The 27,822-nt window shown below is 36.6% G+C and overlaps 2 protein-coding genes, 1 long non-coding RNA gene and 4 other non-coding genes across 8 annotated transcripts in view; 6 read left to right on the top strand and 1 right to left on the bottom strand.

Annotated features, from left to right (window-relative positions):
- LOC106871409 (oxidoreductase NAD-binding domain-containing protein 1) overlaps positions 1-9,461 on the top strand; it is a 14,027-nt gene extending 4,566 nt beyond the window's left edge. For both annotated transcript variants that reach the window (XM_014917846.3, XM_014917838.3), the window contains exons 2-7: positions 1,411-1,448; positions 5,978-6,081; positions 6,798-6,939; positions 7,507-7,743; positions 8,441-8,531; positions 8,892-9,461. In XM_014917846.3, coding sequence (XP_014773332.1) covers positions 1,425-1,448; positions 5,978-6,081; positions 6,798-6,939; positions 7,507-7,743; positions 8,441-8,531; positions 8,892-9,058 — 765 coding nt within the window. In that variant the 5' untranslated portion in view covers positions 1,411-1,424 and the 3' untranslated portion in view covers positions 9,059-9,461. The remainder of the gene's footprint in view (positions 1-1,410; positions 1,449-5,977; positions 6,082-6,797; positions 6,940-7,506; positions 7,744-8,440; positions 8,532-8,891) is intronic.
- Positions 9,462-10,259: 798 nt separating this feature from the next.
- On the top strand, positions 10,260-10,341 carry Trnas-uga (transfer RNA serine (anticodon UGA)). Its single transcript has one exon. It is a non-coding gene; the product is annotated as a tRNA-Ser (tRNA).
- A 1,727-nt stretch (positions 10,342-12,068) lies between these two features.
- Trnas-cga (transfer RNA serine (anticodon CGA)) lies at positions 12,069-12,150 on the top strand. Its single transcript has one exon. It is a non-coding gene; the product is annotated as a tRNA-Ser (tRNA).
- Positions 12,151-12,810: 660 nt separating this feature from the next.
- Trnas-uga (transfer RNA serine (anticodon UGA)) lies at positions 12,811-12,892 on the top strand. Its single transcript has one exon. It is a non-coding gene; the product is annotated as a tRNA-Ser (tRNA).
- Positions 12,893-13,593: 701 nt separating this feature from the next.
- On the bottom strand, positions 13,594-13,665 carry Trnae-cuc (transfer RNA glutamic acid (anticodon CUC)). Its single transcript has one exon. It is a non-coding gene; the product is annotated as a tRNA-Glu (tRNA).
- A 2,645-nt stretch (positions 13,666-16,310) lies between these two features.
- On the top strand, positions 16,311-18,957 carry LOC106871400 (uncharacterized). Its single transcript, XM_014917825.3, has 2 exons — positions 16,311-16,803; positions 18,288-18,957. The coding sequence occupies exons 1-2, from the start codon at positions 16,779-16,781 to the stop codon at positions 18,737-18,739; spliced, it is 477 nt and encodes a 158-aa protein (XP_014773311.1). The 5' UTR covers positions 16,311-16,778; the 3' UTR covers positions 18,740-18,957.
- A 5,183-nt stretch (positions 18,958-24,140) lies between these two features.
- Positions 24,141-27,822, top strand: part of LOC128249890 (uncharacterized) — a 113,534-nt gene continuing 109,852 nt past the window's right edge. The window contains exon 1 of the long non-coding RNA XR_016244904.1: positions 24,141-24,231. This is a non-coding gene — a long non-coding RNA (uncharacterized LOC128249890). The remainder of the gene's footprint in view (positions 24,232-27,822) is intronic.

Raw genomic sequence — 27,822 nt, 5'->3', positions numbered from 1 at the left:
CAGATGATGGTTTGCTGGCTTTTAACATATTTAATACAACAGGTCAAGGAATTTAATTAAACTTGAATTACATCCTCAATAATGACAATATAATCTTATAATTGAGTAATTTTAGTGCAGCTGGGGGGGGGGGGCTTTAATAAGTAAGATAGGGGATAATTTTAATTCATTAGAATTAATTAAATAGAAAATGGAGCTGCATTTTGAACTTGATATGTTACACTATGGTGACAACTGTACATGGGAAAAGTTGCTTTTGTTATCAGATGCATTGGGTGATATGATATGTTTGAGAAGACCTGTTCAGTGAAGTAAAACCAAAACTGTAGCTGTGGACAGTGCTTCCTGACTGGCTCCCGTTCTGGTGGCACATAAAAAGCATCATCAAAATGTGGTCGATGCCAGGTCCGCCTGACTGGCTCCCGTGTTGGTGGCACGTAAAATGCATCATCCCAACGTGGTTGCTGCCAATGTCCCCTGATTGGCTCCCATGGTTATATTGGAATTTCCTCATCGTTGTCATCACGTAATGTTCATGTTTCATGCTGGCATGGGCTGGTTGATTTGATGGGTTCCAATGTGTCCAAAGACTACATCAAGCCCCAGTGTCTGCTTCAGCATGGTTTTTATGGCTGGACACCCTTCCTAATACCAACCGTTAAAAAAAAATTAGTAGGAACGTACACATACATACTGACAGACATCCCACACCCACCAAATGTAACTTTCAGATGGTGTACATTATGTTTATTGTGGAATTTAGTGTGAAAATAATTGCCGTTGTTTAGTTATTGAACTGTCTTATGATTAAAGGCATTCAATTGTGTCCATCTTGATGCAAATCTGGAACTACCCTCACCCATCCATATATATATGTATATGTATGTGTGCATATATATATATATATATATATATATATATATACACACACATACACACATGTGTATGTATATCATCTTCATCATCATCATTGTCATTTAACATCCATTTTCTATGCTGGTTGGATGGTTTGGCAAGAGCTGGCAAGCTGAAGAGCTACACCAGGCCCCAATTGTCTGTTTTGGCATGATTTCTATGGCTGGAGGCCCTTCCTAATGCCAACAACTTTCCAGAGGATTTTGGGTGCTTTTTATGTGGCACCAAAAGCTACTCCAATGTTAAGTTTACTGAGAGCAAAGCATCATCTGTCTGGTGGATACAAAGTGGGGTACCACGGTACTGTTCTTTTCATTGATTGTTTTTTTACTGGTTAATATTTATATATTATACATAACCAAACAAAGAAATTAATATATATATAACCTGAGTTACAACTAAGTATAAAAATCAACACCCACAGACCCCAATACTCAAACCCACCTCTACCCAACACCAACATTAAACATAATTGCTTTTTTTTTTCTTTAACAGGATTTTAAGACAGAATGGAATCCCAAGAATCAGATTATGTAAGTGTTTATGTTATTGATTTCTATTGATGACAGACACAAACACTGACAGGGTCTTGGATTGATTGAGGAAGGGAGATCAGAAAGGTTACTATAGAAATATTGGGTTGGTGCATAATTATTGTGGCTTTTTTTAACCAATTTTATTCAACAAAACCAATAACAACATGTAACAAAAACATCTTCAAATGATTATTCTGGATCATATTCACCATCTCCTTCAATTACTGTTTCCCATTTGCTTGGCAAATGGTCAGTCCATCATTTAAAGATGTTTTTGTTAAATATCGTTATTGTTTTTGTTGAATAAAATTTATTGAAAAAAATCCGCAATAATTCTGCACCAACCCAATATAATCCTAAAAGTTTTAAAGTGATGTAAATTAGAAGTGTCCTGACTGTTAGCATTCTGAACATTAGCTTAATCTTTTAGCATTCACATTATTCTATCAAAAGTAATGTTTATTCATTCACACTGTTTTGAAGTAATCATGCATTATCCTGTGGCTTTGAGACTTTGATGAGCTATTTATTTTTAGAGTAACATTGCAGGGTTGGTGAGAGAGGCAAGATCTAGCTGGTTTGAATACAAAATATGTAGAATGTATTGACCAGAATATATGGCCAATTTAAATGCTAAAGTGTTAATAGTGACAAAGTTATTTTTTAATAAAATCCTCATTATTTTCACAATTAACGGAAACGCAGGCAGTGTTTTGCAACAGAAATATGGTAATCAAAAGCACCAACAATATGCGTAATTCAACATTGATTTTATATGACACTAGGTCTTTGTGTGTTATCACCAGAACTGACGTCAATACAACAAGAGCTAAGGCCCATGCAATCCTTATTTCCTCTATAAGATCCTGCTTTGATAGCTACACTCTACACTCATTGTTCTCTGCTACACCACTTCATCTCATTCAGTTTTATGGTGAAACACATTCATTTACTTCCTTCTCTCATTCTCCAATAATTCTGATTAGACGAAATTCAGAGTGACACAGAATGTGATGAGCCTTGTGCCTTTACAATTAAAGGTAAAGATGATTTTTGCCAGCTAAGTGGACTGGAGCAACGTGAAATAAAGTGTCTTGCTCAAGGACACAATGTACTGCTGGAATCGAACTCCTGACCTTATGATTGTGAGCTGCATACTCTAACCACTAAGCCATATACTTTCACAACATACATGCATACACACGTGCATACATACATGCATACGCATATATATACATACATGCATGCATACATACATAAATGTACACATACATGCATACATACATACATGCATGCATGTATGCATACATACATACATGTATATACACATGCATACATGCATACATACAAGCATACATACATGCATACATACATGCATACATACATGCATATATGCATACATACATGCATACTTATATGCATACATTCATACATACATACATGCATATATATACATACATGCATGCATACATACAAACATGCATGCATACATACATGCATATATACATACATGCATACATACATGCATACATATATACATACATGTATGCATACATGCATACATACATGCATGCATATATACCTACATGCATACACACATGCATGCATACATACATATATACATATATACATATATACATACATACATGCATACATACATATATACATATATACATATATACATACATACATGCATACATACATACATATACACGTGTATGCATACATACATACATACATACATGTATGCATACATACATGCATACATGCATGCATACTATATGTATGATGTTGTGTAGATAAACTTATGCTCTGCATGTTTTATTTGAACTTATATTCTGAGAGTTGGACCATCAGGGACAAACCAGGCAGTTCTTACGGAAGTATGTCCTTACCCTACAGCCTGTACAATGCCATTACGCCATGACCTTTTATTTCTCTTTTTCCTCTACACTCATAACCAACTGAGCAACCAAGAAGTGATGCAGTGCACTCGCTCAGTGGAACGTATAAGTCGTAAGAGCCAGACTGCATTTTAGAGGCTGCGTTAACGGTGTCTTCAAATAGATAGAACCTACGTATTCGTTTTCCCACCCCCACCCCTTACTACCTGACCAGAATGCATTCCAATTTGCAATTGCTCCAGTCCACCCTGCTGACAAAAATGAGTTGTCAGAGTACTAGCCTTGTCACATTCTGTAACTACATTAAGGTTTCGTCTCTCTCTGTGGAGTACTCAGCCACTTGCATGTTAATGCCATGAGCAGGTTCTTCCGTTGATCAGATCAACTGGAATGCTCATCATCATAACCAATGGAGAGCCTGAGCAGTTAGCTGATAAGGAAACTGAAGTTAGATGTTAGATAACTGCCCAGTTGATTGTTTGATAATGATGTAGTTAATTAGTAATGCGCTAGTGTGTTGTATGTACTAACTAATTGTGTATTTTAATGTTTAATCCTTTTGATATCAACCTGCCTGAAGCCACTCCTAAGTTCTATGATATAAACTTTTCATTTCAAAGTGACCTAAATTAAAACCGATCAAGATTTCAAGTTAATCAATGTCTCAAACACCAGCCGGGTTTCAGCTAGGTTGGTATCGAAAGGGTTAACCCTTTCAATACTAACCTAGCTGAAACCAGCTCGGTTCTGTTGTACAAATGTCTTGTTTTCATAAGATTTGAACTAAAATCTTCCACCAAGCCTTAGTCACAATTTATGTTCCTAAAACCAGTTTAATGATAACTAAGTTATTTTACAAAATTCTTAGTTATATTTAAAATTAATTGAAAGAAACAGAGCATCTCAAAATAAATACAATAACAAAAGGGTTAATGATGACAAGGACATTTTACTAAATTCTCCATTATTGTCAAAATTAATTGAAACCATAGTGTTTTTTAACACAGATATGCTAACAAGCAGGTTAGAAGTATTCAGGATATGTAATAGTAAAGTGGTTGTCAAACATGAAGTAGTTCACAGTTACCAGTAGCCATGTAGATATGTCACCTATAAGTCTGTAGTCAGTGAAGCAGAACAGTTTCATCATCTGTAGCTAATGTGCATTGATTGCTGTTTGCAGCTGTGGTTGCATATGTGGGTGTGTATACATACATACATACATACATACATACATACATGCATACATACATTCATATGTATGTACATATATACATACAAACGCACATACATACAAAATCATATAATTCCAATGAATGACCTTGTGTCTGAGTTAGAAACCTGCTCTTTCTCTATTGGCAAGAAATCTTGAAATAAAACTGAACAATGAAAATACATACATATACACACATACATACACACACACACACATATGTCTGTGTACACACACACACGTGCGCGCGCGCGCACACACACACACACATATATAGAGATGTACTTGCATAGCAAGCGATCTGATCTGAGATCGTGTTCTGGAACGAAAACAATTCAGTTGCTGCGTGGAAAGTGTTTATAAGCCATTTAAGAAACACACAGAATCTGTTAAATTCACTTTAACATTTAAATTTAATTTGCCAAAATATTTTCGTCGCTTTGAGACCGTGACTTGTTCACTGACAAAATTCCGTGCTTATTGATTAATGCTTAATCGTGTTTTAGTGATGTTGTCAAGTAATTTACGAATAAACTTGGTAATCAATTTGGATGCTAACATAGTAATATGTATAAGCTTTTACGTCATACAAAAAACACAGCTAACCTATTTAGAATTGGAAATAATAGGGTAGAAGCATCTTGACCTTCAGAAGTACTCCATAATGTCTTCGTTATCTAAATGCAGTCAAGCATGGAGAGTCTTAATAAAGGCGCTCGTTACCCACTTTTGAGTGACTCACTAAATACCATTGGTTGATATAAATGGTTGAAATTTAATCAACTGTACATCAGCTGGTGTGTTGTGGGTACCTTTCAAGTAAATGGTATCAGTGCATATATAATGAAATAGGTTTATAGGCGCAGGTATGATTGCAAAAGTAAAAATTTCAGTTTGCGATCGTACAGCTTCAGGTTCTGTCCTACTGCGTGGCATCTTGGCCACAGGTTTTCTATTATAGCCCTTAGCCAATTAACACACTTTGCAAATTCCTTTTCTTCACCATTTCGGTTCTTAGTGGTTCTATGAGAAATACCGTTGCGCAGAAGGCCCCCGACCTCACTGTCTGCGTTGCGTCCAGTTCTACATTGCACACACACACTCCGCGAATCCCTCCCGCCCAAATTTATCCCCTACTAACGCTTCAGGTTTATCACTTTAGATACATACATGCACGTCAACTTAAAAAATACTAAAGGATCTTAGAAAAATATGAGGGGTGCAACAAACAAGTTTTCGTGTGCGCAAGCGCGCACACACACGTACAAACATCAAAAAATTTCGTATATTCAAAATACCTTTAGCAAGGGAAACAACCCTGGACTTTAAATTAAACGAAAAAACCAGAATTATTTCCCTTATAACTAAAACGTTTTCGATGGCTTAATTTTGTGTTTCTTTTTTTAAAGCGTTCAGCCACCGTTGTGGAAATTTGGGATTTGTCACCGACAGTGAAGGGATTGAAACTACACGCAGAATGGCATAAGAAAAAATCTTTTAAAGCCGGTCAATGGTGAGTTAGAAACTGTTGTTGTTGTTGTTCTTTAACTCTTCATCAATTCTGATTGATTTAAATCTATAATCAGAGAAATCCTTTTTACTACGGGGACAAGTGTCTGAAATTTTGGGGAATTACATCGATTTCAGTGCTCGATCCCGACAGGATGAAAGGAAAAGTCTACATCAGCGCCATTTGAACTCACGACATAGAATTGGACGAAATGTCGTGAAGCATTTTGCCCGGTGCCATAGCAATTCTGCCAGTGCACCATCTTGGAGAAATTAGAAATATGGAAGACTTCATTATCTAATTATGTAATTTTCCTTTTTACACAGAGTAGGGTGTGTGTGTGTGTATATATATATACACATATATACATGGCCTTCGTGCCGGTGACACGTAAAAGCACCCACTATACTCTCAGAGTAGTTGGCGTTAGGAAGGGCATCCAGCTGTAGAAACTCTGCCAAATCAGATTGGAGCCTGGTGTAGCCATCTGGTTCACCAGTCCTCAGTCAAATCGTCCAACCCATGGTAGCATGGAAAGTGGACGTTAAACGATGATATATATATATATATATATATATATATATATATATATATATATATATATATATATATATATATGATATACATATATATATAACCTTACTGTAAGGTATCATTTGTTGTAAGAAAAAATAAGCATGTTTTATTTAAAGGATGTTTCCCTTTTTTTTTTAATCCAGGGTGCACACCAATATTCCAAGTATTAATCGCTTAGGAGGCTATACCGTTTGCAACAGCCCTTTAGAATTTTCTAACACAGGGATCCTTCAATTGGCTGTAAAATACAGTGATCATGCTCCAACACTTTGGTTTCATGAAAAGGTATTTGATTAAAGAAACTATTATTATTATTGTTATTATTATTATTATTATTATTTAGTGAGAGAGCAGTGCATGCCGTCAAAGTGACACAGGGGTACAAATATACGAAACCCAATATACACATCAAGATTACTCGTCTGGTAAGGGTACAATAGGTACATGCATCACAACCATGTGTGTGCATCATGGTGATTTCATATCAAGATAAACAGTACATGACCTTGCAAGTGGGGCCCAGTTAGAATTTTCTTCACGTCGAGTAGCCCATCCTACTCAAAAGGTCCCTGAATAAGGCTAGGAAGATAAACAAAACACCCATGTTTCCAGAGGTGAATTATTCAAACTCCAAAGAATTCCTCTCAACACATGGCTATGATGTTCCCCAACTACTTCTGCTCCTGATCAGAGATGCACTTATCGTCAGCCACCAAGGGACATGCTCAACTTGTTAAGATCAAACAACTGACAAACAAATAATAACCACCACAACAACAACAATAGCAACTTCTGTGATAATAATTTGCTCATTTATTAATATTTTTCTGTTTTCTTTTTTAATCTCTCCAGTGTAAAATTGGTGACACGATTCTCATTGAGTTTGGTGGCACAGTTTTCTATGATCCTAAACCACAAGATTCCCAGTACGATCTACTGTTAATTGGGGCTGGAATTGGTATGAATTCCCTTTATAGCATCCTCAACTTGGTGATAGAGAGAGAAGCCTCTGCAGTGGACAAAAAACTTCTACCAGGAAAAGTACACCTCATGTATTCTTCAAAAACAAAACAAGAACTTTTGTACAAGGTAATGTTGGCAAAACAGAAGGTAACTTCTGATAAAAGCTGAAAATTTTACTCTTTCTTTCTCTGCACCTCTGAATAACCCATCTTTTCTATTTCATCTGAGAGTCTTCCCTCTTTCCCACTCGTTATACCTAATGTCTGTCCCTTTCCAGACCTTATTCTAAACACTTTACTCAGACTTTACCCAACAGAAATACTTCTCTCTGTAATTCCACTTCTGGAACTTCGTGGTTAGGAAGCAAGCTTCTTACCACACAGCCATGCTTATGCTTTTGGAAGCAAACCCCACTGTGATAAACAAAGATAGATGTATATTTATTTCTTTATTGCCCACAGGGGGCGGAACATAGAGGGGATAAACAAGGACAGAAAAAAGGATTATTAAGTAAATTACATCAACCCCAGTGCGTAACTGGTACATATTTAATCAACCCTGAAAGGATGAAAGGCAAAGTTGACCTTGGTGGAATTTCAACTCACAACGTAATGGCAGATGAAAGAACGTAACGGCAGACAAATAGATGTATATTGATAATATAATGATACCAGTGTCCTTCCTTTTCTTCCATTGTAGCATGTGATTTGAAGGAGATTAGTTTGCTATGTCTAGATAATTGAGTGTCTGTGTAGAAGCTCTCTAGTTGACTCTCTTACACCATTTGGCTTCAGTGCAATGTAAATATTCTCTCTTTCAACAGGAGAAACTTGATGAAATCGAGAAAAACCATCAAAACATAAGCTGCCAATATTTTGTGACTCAAGAAAGACTCAATGAACCGAATATAAAACGTAATGTTTTAATTTTTTTTTTCTCTTTTACTTTTTTCAGCCATGCTTTGAAGAGTTTTAATCAAACGAATCAACTCCAGGGTTTATAATTTTTTTTGTAAAGCCTCGTACTTATTCTATTGGTCTCTTTTGTTGAACTGTTAAGTTATGGGATCTAAATATATCAACAGTGGTTGTCAAGAGGAGTTGGGGGACAAACATAGACATAAAAACACGCACACTCATGTATGTATGTATGTATGTATGTATGTGTGTGTGTGTGTGTGTGTGTGTGTGTGTGTGTGTGTGTGCGCGCGCATGTGTTGTTTTGATTTAAGTTTTAATTTTTCTTTGTTTAATTTTTGTTCTTCTCTCCTTCAGATTGTCGAATAAACAAAGAAGATGTGGAAAACGCATTTCAAATGGTGGACAAAAGCAAGTGCAAAGTGTTTCTGTGTTTACCGTTTGAAATGTGCAATGAAATTGAAGATACATTACTAAATCATGATATTTTAATTGACGAAATATTTTCTATCAATTGGTGGTAATCTTGATAAATAAAACCACTTTTCCATGTATTATTAGAACATACATCCCCCAAATTTTGTTGGAAGAGAAATCATAATTTTTTTCTAGCTTTTATTTTTTAAATATTTTTTTTCTTCTCTTTTGCAACTCTAATTTGCCATTCTATGTGTTCTTCCACAATGCTCATCTCTTTCTGGCACAGACAAATGATTCTGAAATTCAAAAAACTCCATGAGTCCTTCCAACTCTTGCTTGTGGTTTAAAATAAATGCCAGATTTACAGGCTTTCGCTACATTTCCTGTATTTCAATATATTTAACGTTTATTTAAGCATATTATAACATTAAAACCATGATATACAATAAATATATCACTAACAGAGAAACGGAAGTCGCGTATCTGTTGGTCGCGTAATATATCGTCTGCTTTCTTTCTCTTTTCATTACTAAAGATATCGTCTGCTCTTCCTATTTTACTGCGTCATATGTCGTCTGCTCTTTTCATTTCATCGAGCAATACAACGAACCTACCTAACAACTGCTGCATCTATTTCTTTTTATGTCTCTCTGTCCTCTCTCTCTCTCTCACACACACATCCTTTCTTTCTTTCTTTCTTTCTTTCTTTCTTTCTTTCTGTCTGTCTGTCTGTCTGTCTGTCTCTCTCTCTCTCTCTCTCTCTCCCCTCTCTCTCTCCCCCTTGCTCTCTCTCCATGTATGCTCAATTATCAATATTTCTCTTTTAGTTATTCTTTACATTTCCCTTTAAGTTACCCCCTCCACGTTTTGTCTTTTTCTCTGTAACCATCAGCTACCCATACATACATTTACGCACGAACTCACACACGCACGCGCGCACATACATAATACATACATACATGCAAACTAAAAAGAGAACAAGAAAGGAGACAAACTCTACGGCAGTAAACTGTGGTCTGTTAAAACATTTTATGAGAATATCAAGGTCAGAAAAGAAATATATCAGAATATAAAACAAGAGATAGATATACTATCAAAGTAAATAGTGCTAAAGTTAGAAATATGTTTTGATGTCGAAATCAGAAGATAAATAATGTTATTTTAATAACATTAAACTATCTCAGCGACTGCCATTTCGTCACCTATATTACTGACCTCAACAAGAACTAAATAATTTAATCAATTCACCTGGATTTATGAGGTTTGTTTATTTAAGTAATCAAATGTAAGCGACTCTTGTCAGCAGCTGTGATGGCCGAGTGGTTAAGGCGTTGGACTTGAAATCCAATGGGAGTTTCCCGCACAGGTTCGAATCCTGTTCACAGCGATGTGAGCATTCGGTGCTTCTTTTATCGTGAGTCTTAAAATTATTTCAGATATAGTTGTTGTCGAAGGATATTAAATTAACATATTCACGTTCCAATCTACCAGAAATATAAAGAATATAATCGGAAGCTATCGTTTTGATTCTTGCCGTTCACCGTGCATGTGACGATTTATGGAATTATCGATAGCTGCTTGTTTTCCATTTCCATTGGAATATTTTATTGGAAACATGAATTCGGGATATCAAAATAGAAAATAAAGAACTGCTAACTATTTATTTTGCTAATTTCTCTCTTAGAATAATTTCAAAGTTGATTGTAGTGAATCTGGTGTAACTAAGTTGCAATGCACTGTCATATGTCACCTTTTGGAAAGTAAAATCTCAACAAAGAATTCGTCTGAAATGCATCCTGGTTCCTCCCTTGTTTGTTTTGCTGCAGAATTTGTGAAATCCAGAAAGAGATTCTGGCAGCTCTCCGCCCTCAGTAACACTCTGCCATCTTTTATTTATTACCCCGTGAATCAGAAAACTCGAAATGTATATAATGTGGGTAGATTTATAGTTATTTATTTGAAAGTTCCACACGTGGAGATTGCAGACGATATATGAACTTCCTCGTGTTCTCTTAAATGAAGAGAAAAATAACTGATAATAATTTAGACTAATGATTCTCTGGGTAACTGAAGAATAAGATGCGTCTTTTTATAGTTATTTGAAGAAATTAGTGCTGCCAGCAGCTGTGATGGCCAAAACTAAAAATAAAGATATTCCTTTAGAAACTAAAAGATAAAAATGCATCTTCTCTGATGAGAGGAAAATCATTCCCAAAATATATCTGCAAAAGGTTCCACCCCAGCTATATTTCTGTTTTCTTAAGAGAATAGAATGTTTTCATATCGCTTGCAATCTACACAACTAAACTCTTCGAAATAAATATCTGTTGCATAAGATGGATAGCTGGATTTAAAATACTGTATATTATTCAAATAAATTACCTCTGTTGATATACGCATGGACACAATTCCGTGTCTCTGTCTTCGTAAGTCCTGATGGATTTTGGAATAAACCTTTGTCTGCTTTGTTAATTGTAGTTCTACATGAATGCTCACATTCAATGTCTTACGCCTATACTATTTTTAGATTCAAAGAAATGCAAAAGTATATCACCATTTACTTGTCTGGATATAGAGACAGAAATTAAGTATTCCGAGAAATGTGTAACTTAACCGCAGCTGCGATGACAGCGTGTTTAAATCGTTGAGTTTAGGTCGTTGAGCCAACGAGATTCTCCTGCAGAGTTTCGCACCCTTCGTTTAAAATTCCACGTTGGTATATAAATGATTCGAGGGTGTTGATCACGATTAATATTAGATCTTTTTTTTTTTTATATCAACATAATCCTATTCTATATCCTCGAAAACGCATCCCTGGAAAATTTCAGTGAAAATATAAAAATGTGCATTTTAGAGGAAGTTATGGATGAAGAAAGTCAAAAGAGGGAAATACTACTGCTGTTATGGCGACCTTGATGGAAAAATAAACACGATGACTTGAAATTTGAAATCTTGTCAATATTCTTCTCAGCACGAAGTAAAGCGATACAGCAATTAACCTTAAAAGAAATTTGTTCAATATTTCCTCGAAATTCAGCGAAATTATTTCTCCATTTACCTTCATCTACTGGACTGAATAAATCAATAAATACTTTAAGATAGCTTTCTGCCGGAGCTATGATGGCCGAGCGGTTAAGGCGTTGGACTCGAAATCCGATGGGATTTTCCCGCACAGGTTCGAATCCTGTTCGCAGCGATCATTGAAAATATTATTTTTTATTAGTTTTCTAAAATGAAGTTTATTCATTTGAAAATTATGAGTGATTTTGTTTCATTTAGCTTTCATAACCTATGTTAAAATATTTCACCATACCAAATTACTGTGTTTTGCAAAATCTTTAGATTTGATGTCCTAATTCGACATCAATAGAGACGTAAGTTCTATTTTATTCTTTTATTATTTATTTGTCAATTGGCTAACTATTGAACCAGTTAACTAATCGATTGTTTGAGCAATCGTTCAGTTAATCAATCAATCAGCTAGGTTTGTCAAAATCTTTTCATCGCCATTTGCTTTATACAGATCTGAAGTAGAAAGGGGATATCATTGATGAGATCATAAATGGTGACGAAAGAACTTTAACAAACCTGATTGATTGACCAACGATCTATCGTACAATCGATTAATCAATTAGTTAAATAGTTAACCAATTAGCAAATAAATAAATGAAACAGAACCAGAGTATATATTTATCATTGGCATAATGATCCTCCCGAGGTGCAAGAAAATATGTTTCAACGCATAAGTTCACTCTTTTTTGCAAACCAAATTCAAAAACAAAAAGAACATCGACTCCGCTTTGTAGTCAAGTCGCCGAGATAAGAAATATTTTCAGGAAACCGTTTCTACAGAGCTGCTGTGATGGCCGAGTGGTTAAGGCGTTGGACTTGAAATCCAATGGGTTATTCCCGCACAGGTTCGAATCCTGTTCACAGCCTAGATAAAATATTGGTTTATATTTAAAAAAAAAAACGACGACAAATATGAATATGTTGCTCAATTCAATTTTGAACTCCATCTGCCAATACGAATGAAAATCGAGGACTACATAATCACATATATCCCTCCGTGTACTCAGCTGGCTTATCACCAAAGACGTTCCGGAGGAGACCATCCCTTTTGTTTTTCTTTTTTCTAGACTATACCCAACAGACTTTTGATGGAAATTTCCATGCTATTTCTAGCAAGTAGTGTGACCGCTCAGAGGCCTCATCGCTGGCTCGATATTGTTGTTGTTCATGATGATGATGATGATTATGCTGGTGATGGTGATGCTTATAATGACAACGATGATAATGGTGATGATGATGATGATATGATGATAATGATGACGGTTATGATGGTGAAGATGATGACAATACTGATTGAGGAAATGATGACAACAATGGAGATCGTGGTGGTGATGACGACGTTGATGAAGCTAGTTGTGTTGGTGATGATGACGATGATCGTGAAATTTAATGGTGAAGAACCGAACAACACGAATCACCGATTTCATAAATTGATTCCAGTATGAATCTTAAGAGAATATATACACACCCGAGGGAGAGTGCATACATACAATATACAATATGATATAATATCAAATATATATACTAAAAAGCCAAAGGTTTAAAAAAAAAGAAAAAAGTTAACCCGTTCCCACGCCGGGAATCGAACCCGGGCCACCTGGGTGAGAGCCAGGAATCCTAACCACTAGACCACATGGGAAACTGCATTTTAGCATCGAACTATAACGGTTATAAAATATTCTGGTTCTATAAATAACCGTTTCAATCGATTCTTCATCAAATGGAGAATATGTGTTGCAGTTCCTGCCTCGCTGTTCCATACCTAATTCTGTGTGAGTGTGTGCATGTATGTGTGTGCCTGTGTGTGCATGTATGTGTGTGTATGTGAGTGTGTGTGCATTTTGCATAGAGCAACAGACAGACAGACAGATGCACAGACAGACAGACAAAGATGGTCACAGACAAGCAGACAGACAGACAAACAGACAATCAGATAGACACACACACACACACACACACACACACACACATACACACAGATGGAAAAGCAGACAGACAGACGGACGGACTGACATGTAGCTACATAAATACACTCTAGAAATACACGGAAGAAAACTTGCATTCACACATACACACAAACACACAAACATACACGCATGCGCAAAACAATCACGGGTTAATGTTTACAATATTACCCGAAAACGAAAAAAAATTATTGCAACGGGTGTTAAAAAATGTGTATGAAACGAATATGAAAACAAAAATGCGCGCAAAGCAACGGGGTGGGGGTGGGGAGAGGACTTCAGAAAATTCACAAGATCCGAGTTTATCCCTCATAAACTTTTAGGAAAATGGGTCTTTTTTAAATGAAATTTAATATAAATACCTTTCAAAAGGCATAGATTACGATTATAAAAAATTCTGTGGGTAAAATCTTTTCCGAGGGGGTGGTGAGAGGACTTTCGGAAATCGAGTTTAATGGATGTTTAAGAAGCCAGTTGTATATCTATCTATCTATCTATCTATCTATCTATCTATCTATCTACACACACACACATACACACAAACAAATCTTTAAGGAATTGTGATGCAATGTCTCTCTCCTCCACTCCGCTTTTCTCTCTGCTTATTTGTCTGTCTCTCTCTACACACACATTGACATATATAAGAAATGTATGTAAATATATATGCACGTATGTATGCATACATCACATGTATGCAAATCAGGTTGGCTGATAATGAGGTATCCTGATAAACGTCGGCTATATTTAGTGATCTAGATTCAAAGTTCTCTGGGTCTCCGAGAAAGAGCGGCACATTTTGTCTGAAGTGGGGAAATGATCATGAAATGGATCAGAAAGATTACCCGCTGCCATCCACGAGACAAAAAAAATTTTTCTCTTTACTTAAAAGAACAGTTAACACGTTTTTACATCATTTCAATCTACACCATTAAAAAGGCTTTCAAATACAGTTAATTATTTTATATATTTCAGGCACTCTGTCACACACACACGTGTATATCCGTAGGTATGTATATATATGTGTGTTTGTGTATATATATATATATATATATATATATATATATATATATATATATATATATATATATATATGTATGTATGTATATGTATATACATATATATAACCAATGGTACAAAATCAACGTACTCCAAGGGAAAAAAACGTGGACAAAATGAAAAGCAGAGCACAAAAAACAAACAGGTCACATAGAGAATATTTCCTTCTTCAGCTGCCCCTATTCTAAACTAAGCGTTTCGAAGAGTTAGGTGTTGTGACAAGACATCCATGTTATAAAAGTTACCTAAGTCGGATCAATATTTTCACTTCTATTTCCTGATCCTAAAACGAAAGACACACCAAAATAATAATAATAATAATAATAATAATAATAATAATAATAATAATAATAATAATAATAATAATAATAATAATAATAATAATAATTAATTCGTTTTATTGGCCACAAGGGCTAATATCAATTAAAAACATATAAGGACAAAGACAGGACGAAGGTTACAAAAGGTTTTGTCCGAAAAGGTAGGAAAGTTCGTCTAAACAGAGGAAGAAAACGGAGAAAGATATAATAAATAAATAGATAAATAAATAGATAAATAAATAAGTAGAACTCCCAAAGGGGGAGGCGCTTCGAAAAAGGAAAGGTTACACGTGGAAAAACCCATAAAACCACGGGAGCCTGGTCAGAAAAAATAAGAAAGGGGTATAGAGCCCTTTCTCCTTTTACATTACCTTTTTTTTTCTACAGGTGTATTCTCAGAATTATTATTAATAATAATAATAATAATAATAATAATAATTCTCTCTACTATATACGCATGGTCTGAAATTTGGGGCAGGTGGAGTAGGGGAAGCGGAGTTAGTCGAAACCTTCTGTTCGAGGGTTTTGGCTGGTACTTGTTTTGTCATAACTTAGATTGGTTTCGGCCATCATCGGCCCAGGCCATGACTAATTCAATAGCACCACCTGGAAAAGTCTTTTAGTTAATTATTTCGGGACACCATGGACCACTCGAGCAGAGAATTGTTGTTGGCTGAGGCATGTCCAGGTGTAGGTGGTTTATCCGGAGGCTTATCTAGGTGTAGGTGGTTCTCCTGGGGGAATTTGTCCAGGTATCGTTTGAAAGTTGTAGGGTCTTTTTCTACTTTTAATTTCTTTTGGGATAACATTGAAAAGTGCAGGACCCGCGAAAGGGACGATAGGCAAAGTTGGCGCCGGTGGATTTTAACAGAAACAACGACAACGACAATGATGACGACGTAACTGGAAAATAAAGTTCTAGAGTATGACGTCATTATGACAATAAATAATCGGAAGTGTAACCATAACAAAAATAAACCCTATTTTCGCTGTGATCCACATTGATTATAAATCTTAATATAAATTATAATAGATCTTATGGCAATTCGGAAGAGTATCAACTTACGAATAGCAATGTCGATCAATAATGCACCAATGGGGACCATCGAGTAAAAAAAAAAAAAAAACCTACAAAACACAACACTCGAAATCTCTCTTCGCGCCCAAATTTCTCAATTATATTTCTCTCTCTCAATATTTTTTTAAAGCTATATCTTTCCTCTTCTCTCTTCATCTTGATCTTCACGCTTTAGAATAATAGCCTTAAATATATTCAGATGTATACATATATATATGTATATAAATGAATATATACGCATAATCTGTAGATAGGTATATACATGCATGACTATGTGACATCCGTGTACATGTATTTTGCGGCGCAATCCTATAATATTCGTTTGCTGTGAAAGATGTCCGGTAAAATAAAATTAACAGGTATGTATACCTTGAATAGAAAATCAACATACATCCACGCACACACGCGCGCGCGTAGACGTATTCTCGCTCTCACTCACATATACACCCGCACAATCACAAACGTCATCATCATTATTGTTGTTGTTGTTGTTGTTGTTGAATTTCCTTCGCCCCGTCCCCTCAAAAATTACTGGTTCTGCTCCAAAATTCAAAGCATCGTCACCTCGCTCGACAAGATGTTCAGAGGCACTTCTCACTTTTTACGTTTTAAGTTTAAACGTGGCCGAGGTCAACTTTGTTTTTCACTTCTCTTGTGGTCAATAAAATAAAGTACCAGTCAAGTACCAGAGGCGACGGGATGACTAACCATCTTCCACAACATTCCAGCCCTTGTGTCTGAATTAGAGGCAATTCTTCGCTTTCAACTTTAGTCTTTCTCAGCCACGACGAAGCTTTTCCTTCTGTCCTCACCTGTTCACAAAACCACTGCCAGGTGGATATTATAGGATATTATAGATCCAGTTTGAAACCCACGACATACTCCTTCGAAAGGATTGTCATGCCTTACACAAGTGGTTCTCAACCATTTTTTACCTATGGGTTCTTTGGATTCTTGTTTCATTTAAATGGATCCTCACAGCCATTTCGAGTTGTTGTTTGTTTTTTAAACTATTATTGTTTTCTAATTAAATATTATCAGGAATTGTATAAAAAATTGTTGAAATATTTTGTGTCTTGTAGAAGAATAACCAATTTAATACCCATAAATTTTAACAAGAAAATCTTAAATGGACCCTACGGGCCAAATGGACCACGGTGGAGAACCACTGCCTTACACGATACTGTAAGTCCTAAATTTAAACCCCCTCGTATATAGTATAGATGTAATACATAACAGTGTCATAGTATCGAACAGACCATCAGATCCTGTTACACACCGCTGATCACAATGCGCTTCCAATTCTGTCTTGATTGCATCATTCTTTCCTATTTTGATCCAAATCACTTTATTAAATAGTCTTCCCATCACCTTGGACGCCTTCCAAGTGGGCTTTTCCAATCTCTTGAATACCATTCGGCAACTGCACAAGTCCACCTGTTGTCTGTGAACCTAGCGACATGTAATGCACATGTATTATGTATGTAATAATCAAATAATTAAATAATGTATTATGCACTTTATTGCGTTTTGTTATGCGCGAGACCCCCCCCCCCCAAGTCCTAGAAAAAATCGTCTGGCATGAAGCTGGTTGCACTTTCCAAGCCTATGACCTTTTTTTTTTACTGGGTCTTGTCGTACGATGTAGAATGTGAGCCAAAGCGGATGCCGCAAGATATCTCGTCCGTCAAGTTAATATTTTTCTACCTACATTCCCCCACCGTTGCCTCCGCCACCGTCACCTCCCCTCCTCATCCCCACCATCACCACCACCACACAAGACATTAACTTGTTTTATCAGATTTATTAATGCTTGTTTTTATTTTTTTTCGTTTATTTTTAGATGGTAGAATCAGACTTGACCACCGGATCAAAGATAATAATCCAGGATTAACTATCCGAAGCAATGACGTGACTCTGTCCTACCACCCTAAGAGAGACAACTACTCAGATTTTAGAAGACGTGAAAAAGAGAGAAGGAAAAGATACGAAACGAAGAAATCGTTGGAGATCGATAGACTAAAGACTGAAAAACTGCAAATGAAGATGATGGAAGCAGCAATAGCGTCAGAGAACACAAAGCAATCCATAGCTGGAGGTTTCGAGAATATTTCGGAGACATCTCTTTGCATTGGTACTTCGGATAACACAGCAACCAACGTAATGTCATCGTTAAATCGATGTCGGAAAAGGAAAGAGAAGATGAAGAATGAACGGAAGAGATTCGAACAGTTGAAGTCCTTCAAATCGTTCTACTGTGGAACAGTTGAAACGTCTTCCGATTCGGAATGCTAAGGATATTATAATTTTTGGTAATTTATTCTTAAACAAAAAATGGTAAAACTTAAATAAACATAAACAACAACAATAACAATATCAAAGACAAACGATAAGTTATTGGATTTTCGGACAATTTCATCCATCGATCTTTCGGGGCTCGATAATAAAAAAGGGCTACTAATCGAGGGTGGCAGATTGGGTGGAGGGGGACTGTAACAAACGTCAAACTGGAACTCTTCCGTATTTGCTATGATTCTTTCCGTTCTGTGTTCAAATTCCGTTCCGTTTTTTGTGGAGGGTTGACTTAATAACATCATCTCATGGCACCATTAGCGGAGTCAGTTTGAAGCAGTCACGTGTCAGGTCTTGGACATCTTCCCACCTTGCCATCAACATCTGAGATTCTGTAAAGTGTCATTGGGCAGTGCCTTTTGCTTCCCGATTGAGAGAGAGAGAGAGAGAGAGAGAGAGAGAGGGAGAGAGAGAGAGAGAGAGAGAGAGTGGGAGAGAGATAGAATGGGAGAGAGAGAGAGAGAGAATGGGAGAGAGAGAGAGAATGGGAGAGAGAGAGAATGGGAGAGAGAGAGAATGGGAGAGAGAGAGAATGGGAGAGAGAGAGAGAGAGAGAATGGGAGAGAGAGAGAGAGAATGGGAGAGAGAGAGAATGGGAGAGAGAGAGAGAGAGAGAGAGAGAGAATGGGAGAGAGAGAGAGAGAGAGAATGGGGGAGAGAGAGAGAGAGAGAGAATGGGGGAGAGAGAGAGAGAGAGAGAATGGAGAGACGGGACAATGACATTACATATATGCATGTATGTTTAGATGCCTATAGAAGACCGCTATTGATGCTAAATTGCGAATTGTAGAGGAGTCTGGAGGCATGAGGCAAGGGTAGATTTACAAGAATGAGAAGAAGAAGAAGAAGAAGAAGAAGAAGAAGAAGAAGAAGAAGAAGAAGAAGAAGAAGAAGAAGAAGAAGAAGAAGAAGAAGAAGAAGAAGAAGAAGAAGAAGAAGAAGAAGAAGAAGAAGAGGAAGGACGACTAGGAGGAGGGGGAGGTGATGAAGAAGAGCAAGAAAAATCAATATGTTTTTGTATTTATCACTATCATCTTTCTCACCACCATCATCATCATCATCATACATCATTAGCAGAATTATCATCATCATCATCATCACAACCATCACCATTTCCATCTCTTTCATCATCATCATCATCATCGCCTTCATTATCATCATCATCATCTCCAATTATCATTATCACTATCAGCATCATCACCGCCGTCATCATCATCATCATCATCATCATGTATATTTAGCCATTCGTTATTCTCAGCTACGATAAGCTAAAAATCTATGTTCTTCAGTCTCTAGCGACACCAGTTCCACAACGGAATGCGAGCACATGCGCGTTGGGTAATAAACAAAGAGAGAGAGAGAGAGAGAGAGAGAGAGAGAGAGAGAGAGAGAGAGAGAGAGAGAGAGAGAAGCAAACATCCCCACCAACAAATTTACCTCATTATCTCACCGAGGTTGAATTAACTTTTTGCCTAAATCCGACGTAATTAAAATATGTCCTCTTTAGCTCCTAAGACTCCGTTTTCCGCCGTCATAAACTATGTAACCATCACTATCTCTCTTCCGTTACTTCCTCCTCTCTTCCTCTCAGTTTATGCTCTAATCCACTACACTCCTCTTTGGACAAAACGTTTAGCGGCTTTTTAAAGACTTCTTATGTTCTGGGTTCAAATACCATGACCATCCTTGAGACATAATGTGTGTGTAAAGTTTGGTGAAAATCGGTTGAGAATTGTGGAAATGTATGCGTTAATCATTATACACACATACTGAGATTTATATATACTATATATATATATATATATATATATATATATATATATATATATATATATATATATATATATATATATATATATATATGTATGTATATATATATATATATATATATATATATATATATATATATATATATATATATATACAAAAGTTTAAGAAAATTTAACCTTATTTTCAAAAACATCAACAAAATGGAAATAACTGAGAGATTCTGGTGAAATATTTTATTAATGTGTAGTGACAGTCATTGGATGACATAATTAACTCATATCCACAACACTATTGCCTGCAACACACCCCAAGATCACCACACTTCCCCCACTCCGCTTTACAGTTGGAACCATACACTCAGGAGTCATCTGTTCGCCTCACATAAACTCTTTGCCGCGATCCGAAGATTTCAAACTTTGATTCATCAGTCCAGAGGACTCGTTTTCATTGATCAACGGTCAATGTTTGGTGTCTTCAGGACCACACGAGTCGCTTACTTTTATTCAAAGGTCGGATCAGTGGTCTTCTGGCAGCGCAACGGCCATTTAGACTGGCAGCAATGAGTCTTCTCCTCACGGTTGTAGGAGACACGTTAGCTTCACCGGCACACTTACTTGTGCAGCGATCTCATTTGCTGTCAGGCGCCTGTTTCGAAGACTGGTGACTCTGATGAACTTATCCAGTGATTTAGAAAACCCTACTTTGTAACTTGTTCCCTCTGTGTTCAGCCCTGTGTGGCTAATAAAGAAACATATCTATCTATCTATCTATCTATCTATCTATCTATCTATCTATCTATTTATCTATCTATCTATCTATCTATCTACCTACCTATCTATCTATCTATCTATCTATCTATCTATCTATTCTATATGTCTGTTTAATATCTGTCTGTTTAATACCTGCCTGTATGATTTGAAATTTGGCTGCCATTTCTAGCAGATTGTCAGACCTGATATAGGATTCCATTTACTTGTGTGTCTAATGTAAATATGCTGGGTCCCTGGCTATTGTTGTAGATTACCCACGTCACGAGGGATCGGGACACTCCTTATGTCTTCTGCAATTAAAAATACTCGAAAGGAAGACATTGTCACGGGTGAGGAGATTACGAATTTCAAAGAATTGAATTTACAGTTAGGAAGGTTATCTTCCCAGATTAGGTAACACAAAGCTACACGCGCGCGCGCGCGCTAACATACACTCATACAAATATTAACAGATACACGCACAAGCGTGCACAAACACCTTCACAAACAGCTTTCTATTTCTGTCGTACGATTCTCTCTTTCTCACTCTCTCCCCCTCTCTCCTCTCCCACACGCGAGATGGTGTGAAAATATTCAAACTCCTACACAGACATTAGCATAAACCAGCATAAATTATGATAGTTGTCCGGAAGAATACAATTTCTGGAAACATAACGGTCATGCTTAGAGTGCCACCGGCCATAGGCCTTTTCAATAAAGCCGAACATAGGACTAGACAACATATTTAACACACACACACACACACACACACACACACACACACACACACACACACACACACACACATTTGCAGGCACATGCATACATACACGCAAACACGCATACAGACATATAAACAAAACACACACACATTAAACTGAATATTCCGGTGTTTAGTCCTCCGGTCAACCCTTATCCAGTACCTTGGGTCAAAGGCGTTCCAGCCATGACCATCCGATTTTTTAGCAGGTGTAACACCGTGAGGGCGCGTAGCTAAGTGGTTAGTGTATTCGGCATACGAACGTAAGGTCGAGTTTTCGAATCCCGGTGATGCATTTTAGCTTTCATCAAGACATTTTATGTTGCTCCAGTCCACCCAACTCACAAAAAATTAGTTCTACCTGTAACGATGGCCAGCCTTGTCACACACTGTGTCAAGCTGAATCTCTCTGAGAACTACGTTAAAAATACGAGGGTCTGTGGAGTACTCAGCCACTTGCACGTTAATTTCACGAACAGGCTGTTCCGTTGATCAAATCAGTTGGAACCCAACCAACGTGTGGTCGCTGGGGCATTCGTTGATGACGTCGCAACTAGATTTCGTCACTTCTCTCCGTCTTCTGCTGCCGTCCGTAAGTCGGCGAAATTGATGCTAACACAATTAAAAAAAGAAACAGAGAGTCTAATTGTAGCAGCCCAAGATCAAGCAATAAAAACAAACAACTTGAGAAAAAAAATATATATGGAGAGAACGTGTCGGAAAGTGTAGAACCTGTGGAACTTAGAACGAGACAGTGGCACACATTGTGGCAGAATGCCCCAAGTTGGCACAGGAAGAATATTAGAAATGGAGGCACGATCAAGTTGTAAAAGTTATACCCTGGAAACTGTGCCAGAAATGGGGATTTGAAGCTGGAAACACATGACACAGTCATCGCGTCGAAAGAGTCCTGGAGTCGGAGAAGTGTAAGATTCTGTGGGACATTCCTCTTCAAATGGACAAGAAATTAGAAAACAATAGACCAGACATAACGATTGTAGATAAGGAAAAGCGAAGTTGCTTACTTATCGACCCAAATGCCTGTTTGATTCCAGGATCTTAAAGAAAGAGGAAGAAAAAATACAATCTCTTATAGTTTGAAATAGGAAGCATTTGGAGAATGCGAACAGTAAAAGCCGTACCTATAATAATTGGTGCGTTCGAAACAGTAAGCCAAGATATAGAGAAATGGCTGAAGGAGATTGAAATAGAATGCCCGGTGGAGCTCCTACAGAAGGTTTGTCTCTTAAGGACAGTAAAAATTATCGTGAGGGTTCCAAGTACTGGAAAGACTGCTGAAAACTTGTGGATACCTAAGGTTGCAAGTGGTAAGCCGTTACCCACATAATTCCTACCAGGAATAAGACCGAGCCTGAGCCAAACCAAAATAAAAATAATAATAATAATAATAATAATAATAATAATAATAATAATAATAATAATAATAATAATAATATATAAACATATATAAGTTTTAACGTTCTAGCTCACTTCCGCTGTTGTCCAAATTTGGACATACGACTGTTTAACATAATAGCAACGATTATGATATCTGTAGATGTGTGTGTGGTTGTGTCTACGTACCAATTTATCCCTTTGTACCGAAACTAAAAAAATTCTAGAATCGTTAGAGCATCGCACAAGATACCTTGTAGTATTTTTTCGACTATTTCACGTTCTGAGTTCAAATCCTACTAAGGTCAATTTTGCTTTTCAAGTCTCTAGGCTCGATAAAATGCCGTACCACTGTAGAGCTGGCATCGATAGGGTTAATTAAATCCCACTTCTCTTAAATACTGGCCTCGTACCTAAATCAGAAACAGTTTTGTGTGTGTGTGAGAGAGAGAGTTTTTCCCAGTATTTCGTCATCGTAAGAGATTTTTTTAACTTTGGAGGAAAAGTGACCAAAACTTTAAAATAAACAAATAAATAGAATGCAGAATTGGTTTTCGTGTCTCATAAATGGTTGTTTACTGATGCACTTGATTTCCTGCAAGATAAAACACGCAGAATTAAAAAAAAGGAAAAAGAAAGAACACGGCTTCTCATACATTGTAATGTTGTCTGCGGTATGCGAAAATCGTGCAGAGTTTATCATAATTACCTACGGATTGAGAGAACCGGCTGCTACAAAGAAAACGATGACTTACAGCAAGGTGAGTGAGAATATATTTGCCAACTAAGTGTGACATCCTATACAGGACAGTGCTACTGTTATTTATAGCCCCAGGAAGACATCTCCTTCAGCTGACTAACGACACACGATTAGTCTTTGCGAGAGGAGGTCATCGCTCCTATTTCTAGACTTACATGATACACACGGATCGATAAGTAAGCAACTTCGCTTTTCCTTATCTACATTGAATATATTTAAGTTGGGATCCTAATATTGCGAGTCGCATCGATCTGTATTTGTGAGAAAACAGGAATCGCTTTATTGTCTTGGTGACTATTTAACATTGAGCTATTGTGAACGTATTCAAATCTAGAATGCTCATTCCAAGAATTCATATGCAAATCTACCTAACCCTGCTCGAATGGAAAATTAATGCATGTACATAAATAACTTTCTTTACATTGTGTAGCCTTGTGCTTTATCTTCCTTAATAAGAACCGGAATAATCTAGTTTGTGATTTTCTCTAGAAAAAATTACCAATCAAAGGAGTTCCGTTAATTTCGTGAATCTAGTTAATTTAGGTTAAACCAATGGTGTGAAAGTCAGACGACGGAAATACATTCTGAAACTAACAAATACCTTGGCAGTGAAAATTATTCTTATATCCCCCGGAATCTGGATATCCAACCTTACGAATCGTAGGACTCGAGAAACAAACATATTACTGAGAAAATCTCTTTATGAACAACCAAAAATCTTTACTTCTGCGTATTACACTGTCCAATGTGCTCTTCTTTTCAATACAGTAGTGTATGATTTGGGAAAGATTTAACTGCTATTTCTAGTGGTTAGGGTGTTCAGACCGCGATTGTAATGTTGTGAGTTCGATTTCCAGCAGCGCGTTGTGTCCTTGAGCAAGATGTTTTATTTCACCTTGCTCCTGTTCACTCAACTGGCAAAAATGTGTTGTACTTGTATTTCAAAAGGCCAGATTTAATCACATTCTTGTGTCGCGCTGAATCTCCCCGCGAACCATGTGAAGGACACGCATGTCTGTGGAGTACTCAGCCACCTGCATGTTAATTTCACAAGCAGGCTGTTCCGTTGATCGGATCAACTGGAACCCTCATGGTCGTCGTCGTAACCGACGGAGTGCCATAATCACAGGAAAATTCTACTAGAGAAGTCCTAATGGTGTCGATGTGGAGTCCCAAGACAACCGCTGTTGATAATTCTTAATTTTGATGTTATTACATAGCTCCAAGACAGTTCTGTTTGTTCAGTAACATGGCACACTGGTAGTTGCCGTTGAATAGCCCCGGGACAGCTCATACTGGAGCAGTCCTATAGCACACACAAATCAATCTTTCGAATCATACCATGACACCTTAAATTCATAATCGAATCCTCGGGGTACCATCTTGACATACAACCTCTCACGACCATTTCAGACCTGGCTATGCCCATCCCTCTCCACGTCTAACCTCAACGGAAAAATGGAAAACAAAGTTGACCTCGGCGTTTCGTACTTTAGCACTTTAAATATATATATATATATATATATATATATATATATATATATATATATATATATATATATGTAAAAGGAAAATAAGACAAGGTAGAACATGCTAAAATAATTTTATCATGAAATACATTTTGTACCGGTTTTTTCGACATTTTCAGTTAAGAGTAAAACAGGAAAAGCAATTAAATTGAAGAAAAAATTAAATGAAATGGTTTGCAAATATTTCCATGGTCTTTAAATAGTTTCCTTTTTTCTGTCTCTGTCTCTCTCTCTTCTTTTTCCTCTGTGAAGGCTCCAGAGGTAGTAGCAGATCTGAAGAAAGAGTGTTTATGGGAGCAGAGAAATGTTGGTTCTGAAGTTTGACGGTTTAATCAGCAGCGGCCGAGGAAGGAGACATCGAATAATAATAATAATAATAATAATAATAATAATAATAATAATAATAATAATAATAATAATAATGATGATGATGAAAATGATGATGATGATGATGATGATGATGATGATGATGATGATAATAATAAAATAACATAAACAATTATTGAAAACCAAAGAAGCCAACCATTTGTTTCTACTTGTATACATTTTTCGATATATAAACAATTCAGTTTCCTTATATAAGCCTCATCAGAGCCAATGGTTTGAAGACAGACGAAATTCCGTGTGAAAGGACGGCTGGATTGTGAAAGGAAATTAATTCAAATGCCTATGTGCTATGAGCGCGAGCGTTAGCCATTCAACTTCATATCAATTACAAAAAAGAAAAAAACTACAAAATTATAACAAACAAAATAATTAAGTCGAATCTACAACTATCGAAATATATTTCTATATATCTTAAATAATATTAAACCAAACTCGTTTAGGTCGAAGACAATCTTTCGCTATTATAATGACATACAACAATAACAATTGGTACATAATTAAGTATTAGACTTAATTTAGAAACTGTAATAAAACGTGTAAAAAAAATATAAATGATAATCTTATTTTTAATATATAAGATCTCTTCTATTTATTTAAAGTCATTGATATAAAAAAAAAAGATTGTTTAAAGCAACTAATAAAAAAATGTTCTTTATTTATCAGAGGGAGATTTCCGTAATAAATATGAATAGAAACCTGACAAAAAAACTTCTTTGCTTACTTAATTTGTCGTAGGGGGGGGGGGGGATTCCGTAATAATGAAGATAAATTTAGAGCTACAAACATTATAACCTAAAAGGTATAACTCTTAGATATAGAGTTAGGCTATAAAAATGGATATCAAAATAGAACTAGTTTTTTTAGAAGTAACCAGATTTTTTCCTGTGGTACGTTTATGTGGATGTGTTTGAGGCTTTCATTTCCAGTGACAGCAATTTTATTTATTTTATTTTTGCTGGTAATTTTCTTCAATGATCAATGTCTAAAAATCACTAAATCTCTTGCAAGTCTTACTTTAATGGCTGTTAGCGACTCTGTTGAAAAATAAATTTACAGAGATTTACTACGAGGAAGAAATTGGATTCCTGCTGCCTTCGCCAGCCTTATAGGAAATAGGGATGCCGATCAAACTGACTAAACATTCGTTCAGCATCCAGTGCCCCCACTGCTTAAACAACCTTGCAATCAGACTAAGTAGCTCATAGTATTAACTCGAGGCACTTTCTGAGGGTTCGGTGCCTCCATAGGTGGCTGGGGTGAATTATGGAACAGTGCAGGGTAGGTGAAGGGAGCAAAGGATTGACTATTTCATACAGAGTGAAAGGTGGATCGATATTTGGATAATCGGCATTCACTTGTTGCTATATTTAGATTAATGGGATGTGGGGAAGAATGGAAGGGTGGCGTAGAAGAAGATCAACAACAACAACAACAACAACAACAACAACAACAACAACAACAACAGCAAAATGATGAAGGAGGGGTTGAATAAGAATGATATTAAACATTTACATTCTTTGGTGGGAGCGGAGATCCGAGTGCACGTTTTTCTCCATATCCTGAGAACTATGGTCATTGACGAAATAGAATAAGCGTAACAAACGAAAGTATATTTTACTGTCATCGCAAACACACACACACACACACCTACAACACAAAGGAATTAAAGGGAAGGA

Source organism: Octopus bimaculoides, chromosome 18, assembly GCF_046866305.1.
Source record: "Octopus bimaculoides isolate indiv1 chromosome 18, ASM4686630v1, whole genome shotgun sequence".
NCBI lineage: Eukaryota > Metazoa > Mollusca > Cephalopoda > Octopoda > Octopodidae > Octopus > Octopus bimaculoides.
Note: the sequence above shows the minus strand (reverse complement) of the source record. Positions and strands in the feature narration are given on the sequence as shown.

Coding starts and splice junctions, on each gene's coding strand:
- LOC106871400 (XM_014917825.3), top strand. CDS start 16,779: ATGTCCGGTAAAATAAAATTAACAG. Junction 16,804..18,287: donor CGGTAAAATAAAATTAACAG/GTATGTATACCT, acceptor GTTTATTTTTAG/ATGGTAGAATCAGACTTGAC.